The following is a 10,559-nucleotide window of genomic DNA, read 5'->3' as shown; positions in this document are numbered from 1 at the left end:
CCCCACAGCTCCAGACCCCACAGCTCCAGACCACACAGCTCCAGACCCCACAGACACAGACCCCACAGACACAGACCCCACAGCTCCAGACCCCACAGACCCAGACCACACAGACACAGACCCCACAGCTCCAGACCACACAGCTCCAGACCCCACAGACACAGACCCCACAGACACAGACCCCACAGACACAGACCCCACAGATCCAGACCACACAGCTCCAGACCACACAGATCCAGACCACACAGATCCAGACCCCACAACTCCAGACCCCACAGCTCCAGACCACACAGATCCAGACCACACAGATCCAGACCACACAGCTCCAGACCACACAGATCCAGACCACACAGCTCCAGACCCCACAGCTCCAGACCACACAGATCCAGACCACACAGCTCCAGACCACACAGCTCCAGACCCCACAGACACAGACCACACAGATCCAGACCACACAGATCCAGACCACACAGCTCCAGACCCCACAGCTCCAGAAACACCTGCAGAAAGCGACAGAAGTAGAGAGAAGAGGGAGGAGAAAGCACAACTAAGGGATGGTTCTGGACTCAGCTGATCCAGCCCTGACTATAAGCTTTATCTATAAGTTGTGAATTCTGTATGCATTGCTGGAGGCCTTGAGGTTGTTCCAGGAGTCTTTGAGGCAGGTCTCTGGGTGTATAAGGATGGTTAGCCCCAGGGGGAAATTCTAGGGCTATATGAGGAGGTTCTAGATGTTCGTTAGGATGTGTTGTTGGCTCTCAAGGAGATGGTTCCCACAGTCTGGGTTCTGGGGTTGAGGAGACTGCAGAGATTCTCGATGTTCTGTGTCTTAGCAAATGTACCGGAGCTGCGTGAGGCCATGTTTACATTTAAAGCTTTCCAAGCAACACTTGTTTTGTAGGATTTGAGACTAGAACGAGGCCCCATTGTTGGAAAGTCCTTATGGAAGACTTTAGTCCATTGGGGAATGTCAGGGTTTTTAGGGGTCTGCTGCTGTTGAGGGATGTTCTACAAGTTCTTTAGGAGGTTTTAGTGGCCCTAGAGGAAGTCCCTGAAGGATTGGGGGGGTCTTAGTGTGGGTACCAGGGTTCCTTCGGACCACGCAGCTTTGGAGACGGTCTGGGCTCTGAGGGATTTGTTGTTCAGTTAGGAGTTTTAACACGTTTGGTGTTTTTTGTGCAGGAAGCAGGAGAGACGGCGTTACATTACTGTGTCCGGACATCTGATCACTCTTCTCTCCACCTGGTCGACTTCCTGGTCCAGAACAGGTACGAGCCTGCGTGTGTGTGTGTGTGTGTGTGTGTGTGTGTGTGTGTTTGTGTGTGTCTGTCTGTGTGTGTGTGTGTGTGTGTGTGTGTGTCTGTGTGTGTGTGTGTGTGTGTGTGTGTGTACATGTTGACGCCTGTTAATGGTGTGTGTGTGTGTGTGTACATGTTGACGCCTGTTAATGGTGTGTGTGTGTGTGTGTACATGTTGACGCCTGTTAATGGTGTGTGTGTGTGTGTGTACATGTTGACGCCTGTTAATGGTGTGTGTGTGTGTCTGCAGCGGAAACCTGGACGCTCAGACGGACGGAGGAAACACAGCTCTGCATTACTGCTGTCTGTACAACAAGCCGCAGTGTGTGAAGCTGCTGCTGAGAGGAAAACCCGACATCCACATCAGTAAGAGCACGCTAGGTTCAGGCTCCACCCACCTCCGACGGCTGCGTGTTAAAACCGTATATTGAAAGTAAAAGGCTGTAGTGAGGAGGAAGCCTCAGACACGCTGAGCTACACACAGAACATCACCTAACGTTCATGTAAACCCTCTCCAGAGTCAGATGGATCTGTTGTGTGTCAGGAACACATGTTTAGCCTAGCTTAGCACAAAGACTGGACGCAGGGGGAAACTGCTAGCCTAGCTCCATCATTGTGTTATCACAAGCTGCCTGTGTCCTGTGTCTTCTCAGCCAATCAGAGCGGAGAGACAGCGTTGGACATTGCCCGCAGACAGAAGAACCCCCAGTGTGAAGAACCGGTAGGGAACCTGGTTTCATTATGGCCACAGAGCATTCTCGATTCTGATTGGCAGTTGTTATTATGTGCCACAGGTGAACGCAGTGATGTAACGCGGTGGTTCTTTGCCTCCAGACCATCCAGTACAGCTTGTTGGGTCTTATCCCTTACTTAGGGAAGAACCTCGGTCTCTTGATGATAATAATAATAATAAAAATCTTTATTTGTACTTTTCAAAAATAAGTTAGAAAGTGCTTTAACAAGTGTAAAGACAATAATACAAAAACAATACAAGATAAGATCACTGACCCAGTGTTCTTTCAGTTGAGAACATTAACACTGAGCTCTCCGTCTCCCAGCTAGTGGAGGCGGTCTCCGGCAGGTTCAACCCTCATGTTCATGTTGAATACGACTGGAACCTACGACTGGACGAACTGGACGAGAGCGATGACGAACTGGACGACAAGGTAACGCTGAGCAAACCCCAGAGCAGCGGATCAGCTGGTTCTTGTGGGACTGTGTTAATGACCTCCTGCCTCCTCCTGCAGTCCAGTCCGGTGAAGAAGGAGCGCTCGCTCCGTCCTCAGAGCTTCTGTCCGTCCTCTGGCGTCTCCTCTCAGGAGAAGCTCTCTCTGCCGGCGTCCCTCATTCCTCCTCACAGGGACAAGCAGCGTCTCTCCTACGGGGCGTTTGCCAACCCGGTCTACAGCACCTCCTCCGACAATCCTCCATCCCCCGGGCCTGACACCTCAGGACCCACACCGGCTGCCAGGAGTCAGGGCAAAGGTAAGACGTTTCTGAAGGTGGTCCATGAGGCCCTGTGGGGGTTCCAGATGAGTTTGAAGGTGTTTCAGGAGACTAAAGGGGTTCCTGCAGCTTTGAAAGTGGTCCAAGAGGTCTTGTGGGGGAGGATTAAGAGATTTACTGACTGCCTCGCCTGGTTCACTAACTACTTCTCCGATAGGGTCCAGTGTGTTAAATCAGAGGGGCTGCTGTCTGGACCTATAGCTGTCTCTATGGGGGTGCCGCAGGGTTCGATTCTCAGACCGACTCTATTCTCTCTGTATATCAATGATGTTGCTCTTGCTGTTGGTGACGCTCAGATTCACCTCTATGCGGACGACACCATCCTGTATACATCCGGCCCTTCATTGGACACTGTGTTATCAAACCTCCAGGAGAGCTTTAATTCCATTCAGTACTCCTTCCCAAACCTCCATCTATTACTAAACTCTGGTAAAAACTAAATGCATGCTTTTCAACCGATCGCTTCCCACACCGGTTCGTCTGAGTAGCATCACAATGCTAGATGGGTCAGTATTAGAATATGTGGACACTTAGAGATACTTAGGTGTTTGGATAGACGGTTCCCTCTCTTTCCAGCCCCACATAAACCACCTTCAATCTACAATTTAAGTCCAGAATCGGTTTCTGTGCTCTACCACAGTGCCATCCGTTTTGTTACCGGCGCCCGATTTAATAACCACCACTGCGACCTGTACGCATCGGCTTGCCGTCGTTACACACTCGACGCCTAACTCTTTGGTACCAACTTATTACGCTCACTGGTGTCTATATCATTACCCACCCGCAGCCTGCGCTCAAGCAGGTAAATCTCTCTGGTCACCCCAAAAGCCCACACCACCTTCGGTCGCCACTCCTTCCAGTTCTCCGCTGCCAACAACTGGTATGAGTTACAAAAGACCCTCTTCCCCCTCACTGCCTTTAAAGCACGTCTGTCTGAACTCTTATCCGATCTCTGTACATGCTGGGTCTCCTCCGCCACTCACCTTTGCACACCATTACTAAAAGTCCTCTGTCATGTCCCTTTCTTAGTGGCACAGTTTCATTCTTCCCACCGCTACTGCCACACTGTTTTACACACCACCTGATCTACCTCGGCAATTAGAACTCAACTTGCACAAAATGTTTATAGATCTCTGTACTTTTTATTTATATATAGATATATCTATTTGTATATCGTGATTTTTATTGTTGCCATACCATTTATGCATACAGTCTGACCTGCCTCCTTGAATGGTCAGCACCTGCACTAAATGTACATAGACGCTGCTGCACTTTCAAATATTCTCCTACAGACTCATTACTGTTTTACGAATTTTCGTAATTTATGCTATTTATGTGTAACTATATGTTGTTCTACACTTTCTTGGCCAGGTCGCCGTTGCAAATGAGAAACTGTTCTCAGTCGGCCTACCTGGTTAAATAAAGGTTAGATAAAATGAAACATAAATACAAAATTTGTGGGGTCTCTGTAGTGGCAGTTTTTTTCCCGGGGAGACACCTGGGCTGTTTAAGGAGGTTCTAGGTGGACTTCCTAGAGGAAGAACCTGCTCCCTGAGAGCCTGGGTATGTGGGCATGCAGACTCCACAGTGACCTTTTCCTGAGTCCTTCCTTCTCCTGTTAGTGAAGGAACATTTAAATCCGCGCTGTGTTCATTTCATCAAATCACTGATTGGTTCCTCTCTCAGGCCCCGCCTCCGGCCCGCCCACCTCCCTCCCCCTCACCTCCCAGACCAGTGGAGGAGGAAGCTCCACCCTGAAGAAGAGACCCCCTCCCCCTCCACCCGGACACAAGCGCACCCAGTCCGACCCCCCCAGCCCAGTCCAGCCGGGACCCGCAGGTAAAGGTAAGACTCTGTAAGAGAGCACAATCCAGGACCCGATAAACATCTGACCCTGCTGAAAATCTAAGTGTTGTTTACAGGAAGTGAGTTCACCCCCCCATCTGGAAACAGGACCAAGTTTGAGGGGATCCAGCAGCAGCAGAGGTACTCATCAAATACTCTGTTCAGAAATACTGCGAGCTAAAAGCACACTGAGTACAAACTGTGTTAAGATGACCTTTGACCTCTCCTGACCGTCTCCAGCTCGACCTCCAGTAACACCAAGTCCACACTGGGACCCAGAGTTCTACCCAAACTACCTCAGAAAGGTGAGACGTCGACCTTTCAGCTGTCTGTGGAGGCCCCTGTTCCCCCGGTGACCCCCTCTGCCAACTTCATAAGAAAGTATAATAAATTAAACCATCAGAGGCGCCGTTTACCGGGTTACCAGGTTACCTGTGCTAATTTTCGACCGGGCCATCTGGCTGTAGCAGCTACTTACTGAATGCATCGGTTACAGGGATGCAGGCTTCACCTCCAGGTGAGCTAGGCGCACCTGCAGTGTGGCCCACTGCGCCGCGTTGCCGGGTCGGCTGCCTCGGCGCCGGTTTCAGGTCATTTAGTTGAACAAATAGAAACCAAAGCAAAGCCCTCAGGAGGATGGTTATCAGTCGGCCGCCACGGTCGCCGTCTGGCCTCAGAATGGCTCACATTACCTAAGCCCCGCCCTCTGACCCCGTCCTCCCTCTGAGTGTTAGACCTGGTCAGTTCTCTCAGTCCGGTTTTGTCTTTGTTCTCTCAGTGGCTTTAAGGAAGATCGACACCATCCACCTGCCCTCTGTGGACAAACCCAGCCAGCCTCCAGACCTCCACAAACCGGCCTCCTCTTCCCAGTCTGACCCCCAGAAGTCTCCTCCCTTCATCGACGCCTCCCCTAAACCCCCCCCCCCCCCGGTGGACTCCGCCCAGAGAGCCCCGTTGGCCGAGAAGCCCCAGCTGTCCGACCTGCCCCCCAAACCTCACCTGTCCGACCTCCCCCCAAAACCCCTCCTCAGAGACCTCCCCCCCAAACCCCAGATCGCCGACCTTCCCCCCAAACCTCCGCTCAGCGACAGGCCCGGTCCCGCCTCTGCTGCTACGGAGACGCAGGGATCCAAGATGGCGCCGGAGGCAGAGAGCCAGCAGGGGGAGCTGTCACCTCGGCCGGCAGCGGAAGATGATGATGACGAGTCCCCGCCCGGCGCCGTGGAGACGCCAGTCCCTCTGCCGCGCAAAATCAACTCAGTGAGTTTAAATAATCCAGGATCAGAGTGTGAAGACGCAGAGGACGCTCTGACCCTGTCTGTCTCCTCGCTGTGCTGCAGGTGAAGAGGAAGATCCGGCGGGTGAAAACCATCTACGACTGTCAGGCCGACAACGAGGACGAGCTGACCTTCGCAGAGGGAGAAGTCATCGTCGTCACCGGAGAGGAGGACCAGGAGTGGTGGGTAGGTATCGACTAAAGACCAGCAGCAGGTCAAAGGTGCCCTGATCACCTGGCTTTAAATACTAAGTGCTGATTGGCTGTGTTTCTTCCCCAGATCGGACACATTGAGGGACAGCCCGAGAGGAAAGGCGTCTTCCCCATGTCATTCGTTCACAACCTCTGTGATTGACCGCCACAGAGACAAGTGTGACGCCGCCGTCCAGCAGCACAAGCCCCGCCCCCTGCCGAGGTCACACAGGTGACGGTGGGCGGAGTCAGTCGGTGATTAAGCAGCGGCTGACCAATAGGAACAAACTAAACCTTCAGTTGATGAAGTCCTCGCTGTAAATAGACTCTATTATCCTAACAGTGTTACCATAGCAACCAGCATGCAGACCCGGCGGCTTCGTAGCAAACACAGGTGAGAGGTCAGAGGTTAGCAGAATCTGATTGGAGTCCGGCTCATGACACCACCAGCCAATCACACAGGAGCACAAGAAGAGAAGCACAACATTACAGAAGGGATCATCCTGCGTCACCCGACGCGTCCCACCGCCGTCCCAGCTCACACCCGGACAGATCGCCAGTCTGCAGCTCAGTCCATGTTTGCGCCACATGCCGCCGTCACGTGTCAATGTTTTCACCTGAGTCCCAGAGGCCTGATGTCCACGCCCTGTGCGGAAGGTGTCTCGTTCCCCTTTTCTGGTTGGTCAGCCGAATACAAAAAATAAGCAGCTCTTTCATCTGACCGCCAGGAGGCCGCCATGTTGTCTCCCAGAGTGCATGCGTCCAACACGTCTGAGTACGACTGTGAAGCTCATCACCTACACACAGACAGGAGGCGGACATGCACAGATCCTGGATTCAAACCCAGAACCTCCTCCCCACTGAGCCACTGGTCCGTCTCCACGCAGAGCAGAGCCTGGCCGATCAGGTGACTCGTCTTCTCCCACGCCTCTCTCTCTGTTCGAGACGACGAGCTGAACGTTCTGACAGTTTCACGCGTCAGGTGACGGTTTGGATCCTGATCAGGTTTTAGATCAGTTAGTGGGACTTTTCCTCCGCTACAGATTCTCTCCAAAGCCGACTCCAACTGTTACTGTGCACTCACCTGTCACCTGTTTCTGTGCAGGTCTTTATGATTTCACGTCTCCGTGTTGTTAAAGTTTGACTTTTCTCTCAAGAAGTAAAAGACGACTTTGTGTCCACGAGATGATTCATTCTCAGAACTTTGGAGGAGAGTCGAATACGCGTCCCAGAGAGCTCTCTGGATGAACCGTCCAATCAGAGGTGTGGTTGAGGTGAAATGATGGAGGGCCGAGGATCGACCTCTGTGGACATCTCGTCCGTCAGAGCAACAAGAATCAAACTGATCAAGAATTATTTCATGCAGGGGTTTAATAATCTGTCAAAATCAAGCAGTTAAAAAATAGTGTGTCACTCTGTGGAGGTTTGCAGATCTCCTCGAATAAATTCATCAGATTCAGGCGCCTCCTGCCTCACCGTCACGTAGTTTCACTTTATTTAGAAAAGATGAACTCACTAAACATGTTAACAAGCTCCCAAAAACATCTGCAGACTCACCGCTGACTGACTTTAGCTACAGAGTGAAGCATCTCACTCCTACAGGATCTTTGTTGGGAGCCACAGTAGCCGCTAGGCGAGCATTATGCTGCGTGTTACATAGAAGCAAAGGCTGCACCACAATCCAGCTGTGTTCGGTTCAGGAGCAGAGCTTTCTGTGGGAGATGGGAGCTCCCTTTGAGCTGCACAAACCTGTTACATGCACACAAAAGATTTAAACTGAATCATTCCAAACTTTTTATTAGTTAGGATCTAATTAAGGTCTCTCAAACATGATGAATTAATAGTAATAAAAATATAAATAATTATTACTATTATTATTATTATTATTCATTTCTGTATTAAAATGACTTTATCATGGTGAAGGTTTCATCTTAATATATGATGATAATAATTTTCCATTAATAAACTCCACATGTAGAGTGACCCCCTTAATTTGCCCAAATTAAGAACCCACACAGACACAGGGAGAACCACACAGACACAGGGAGAACCCACACAGACACAGGGAGAACCCACAAAGACACAGGGAGAACCCACACAGACACAGGGAGAACCACACAGACACAGGGAGAACCACGCAGACACAGGGAGAACCCACACAGACACAGGGAGAACCACACAGACACAGGGAGAACCACACAGACACAGGGAGAATCACGCAGACACAGGGAGAACCACGCAGACACAGGGAGAACCACGCAGACACAGGGAGAACCACGCAGACACAGGGAGAACCACACAGACACAGGGAGAACCACGCAGACACAGGGAGAACCACGCAGACACAGGGAGAACCACACAGACACAGGGAGAACCACGCAGACACAGGGAGAACCCACACAGACACAGGGAGAACCACACAGACACAGGGAGAACCCACACAGACACAGGGAGAATCACGCAGACACAGGGAGAATCACGCAGACACAGGGAGAACCACGCAGACACAGGGAGAACCACGCAGACACAGGGAGAACCATGCAGACACAGGGAGAACCACACAGACACAGGGAGAACCCACACAGACACAGGGAGAACCATGCAGACACAGGGAGAACCACACAGACACAGGGAGAACCCACACAGACACAGGGAGAACCACGCAGACACAGGGAGAACCACGCAGACACAGGGAGAACCACACAGACAGAGGGAGAACCCACAAAGACATGAGGAGAACCCACACAGACAGAGGGAGAACCCACAAAGACATGAGGAGAACCCACACAGACACGGGGAGAACCCACACAGACACAGGGAGAACCCTCACAGACACAGGGAGAACCCACAAAGACATGAGGAGAACCCACACAGACACAGGGAGAACATGCAAACTCCACACAGAAAAGCCCGTAACGTAATCCTTGGGGACAATTTAATGCGTCCGTCAAAACATCATACGTCCCCTAAAAGTGCATCATGACAACACTGTAGATCGTTATAGAGACAGACCTTTTTGTTAAACAGTAAGTTGTGAAACAGACGTTATATCACGCTAACTCCATTAAAAAAAACAATAGTTTTACCTTGTAGATCGTCGTTAAACACACTTAATTCAAACTAGACAGGAACAAAATAAAACTCACCAAAAATGTCTTTGTTAGTCTTCGCACTGTTCCAACAGTCACCAACACTGGTTTACTGGAAATAAATATTTAATTCACCGAGTTAGAGGAGAAAAGAAACGGATTTTGTATCGCAGCTTCACAGGGACTCACAGAGGGACGTCGCTCTCTGCTCAGGATGCCACGCTGTGTTCATGATCTCATATACAGAACCTTTAAAGATTCATGACGTTTTAAGAGACTGTTGTTTTAAAGTGATTGTGAAAAGTGTCTTAAAGCATCATCAGTAAGCGGTGGCCATTTTGTGATTCGTGGCGTTGTAATGAAATCAGGGAGTGTTTGTTGTACAGATGTTTATGTTGATCAGTGATACTGAGTCTGTGATGACATGATGTTTCCAGGAGGCCTGAATATCTGTCTGGTTTAGCTCGCTCAGCTTCAGCCTGATTCAAGACCAGAGAGTCAGAGGAAGGTCCTCACAGATCTGGAGTATCCAACACATCATTCATCTTATTCTGTGTCATCTCTAACCTCTTTAGCCTAGCTTAGCACAACAACTGGACGCAGGAGGAAACTGCTAGCCTCTTGTCTGATTTACATGTTGACTTTGAGTGAGATGCAGCTCACCAAACTGAGGCGTCGGTGTGTAGACATCTTTTTTAGGAAATCCCTGTCCAGCATGCATGTAGCGCCCTGTATCCCCATTAACCAGCCAGTCGTTTATTCAGTATTATATATGACTCAATAATCAATAAGAAGCAACGTGACCGTCAAACAAACACAGAAGGATATTTCATGTTCACATCTGAAGAGCCACAGTTTGCTAACGTTAGCATGAAGCTCAAACAGTAAATGGGAAGAAACTAGCGTTATGAAGGCTAACATGCTGCTGCTGTCTGAAAATAAAGGCTTTCCTGCAGGGTTAAATACATTAGCCATTTAGCGTAGCATTTTAGATTACAGGACTGTTCAGTCACAAAGAAAGTGACTCAGCAAAGTTATCAAGTTATGATCTCACAAGAAACCTTTTGGAGCTTTGTACCTTCACACGTGTTTGTGAAACAGGTGGTTATCATAGTGAGTTATTGTGAGGCTAGTTGGTGAGCTACTGTAGCTGGAGCGCTAACTCCTGACATGCTGTGTCATGGCTGAAACTGTCGCTAGCAAGCCACAATAGCTGGTTAACCAACTGGCAGTGACCAAGCTGGCTAGCTAGCAGCGATTCATTTGAAGGTTTTTATGTTGTTGTGACAGTTTTTCAAACACAAGTCCAGAAGCATTTAATGTGTTTTATCCAGTTAGCCCCGTTTCAGTTCC

General features: G+C 50.0%; 1 protein-coding gene across 1 annotated transcript in view; it reads left to right on the top strand.

The window, feature by feature from the left end:
- The window catches only part of asap1a (ArfGAP with SH3 domain, ankyrin repeat and PH domain 1a), a 28,594-nt gene extending 20,996 nt beyond the window's left edge, over positions 1 to 7,598 (top strand). The window contains exons 18-28 of the mRNA XM_046051180.1: positions 1,183 to 1,268; positions 1,549 to 1,664; positions 1,952 to 2,019; positions 2,357 to 2,464; positions 2,546 to 2,783; positions 4,491 to 4,649; positions 4,727 to 4,790; positions 4,890 to 4,954; positions 5,428 to 5,909; positions 5,990 to 6,112; positions 6,206 to 7,598. Coding sequence (XP_045907136.1) covers positions 1,183 to 1,268; positions 1,549 to 1,664; positions 1,952 to 2,019; positions 2,357 to 2,464; positions 2,546 to 2,783; positions 4,491 to 4,649; positions 4,727 to 4,790; positions 4,890 to 4,954; positions 5,428 to 5,909; positions 5,990 to 6,112; positions 6,206 to 6,280 — 1,584 coding nt within the window. The 3' untranslated portion in view covers positions 6,281 to 7,598. The remainder of the gene's footprint in view (positions 1 to 1,182; positions 1,269 to 1,548; positions 1,665 to 1,951; positions 2,020 to 2,356; positions 2,465 to 2,545; positions 2,784 to 4,490; positions 4,650 to 4,726; positions 4,791 to 4,889; positions 4,955 to 5,427; positions 5,910 to 5,989; positions 6,113 to 6,205) is intronic.
- The last annotated feature ends 2,961 nt before the right edge of the window (positions 7,599 to 10,559 follow it).

Source organism: Micropterus dolomieu, linkage group LG06 (genome assembly GCF_021292245.1).
Source record: "Micropterus dolomieu isolate WLL.071019.BEF.003 ecotype Adirondacks linkage group LG06, ASM2129224v1, whole genome shotgun sequence".
In the NCBI taxonomy this organism is placed as follows: domain Eukaryota; kingdom Metazoa; phylum Chordata; class Actinopteri; order Centrarchiformes; family Centrarchidae; genus Micropterus; species Micropterus dolomieu.
This window is presented reverse-complemented; position numbering and strand designations above follow the sequence as displayed.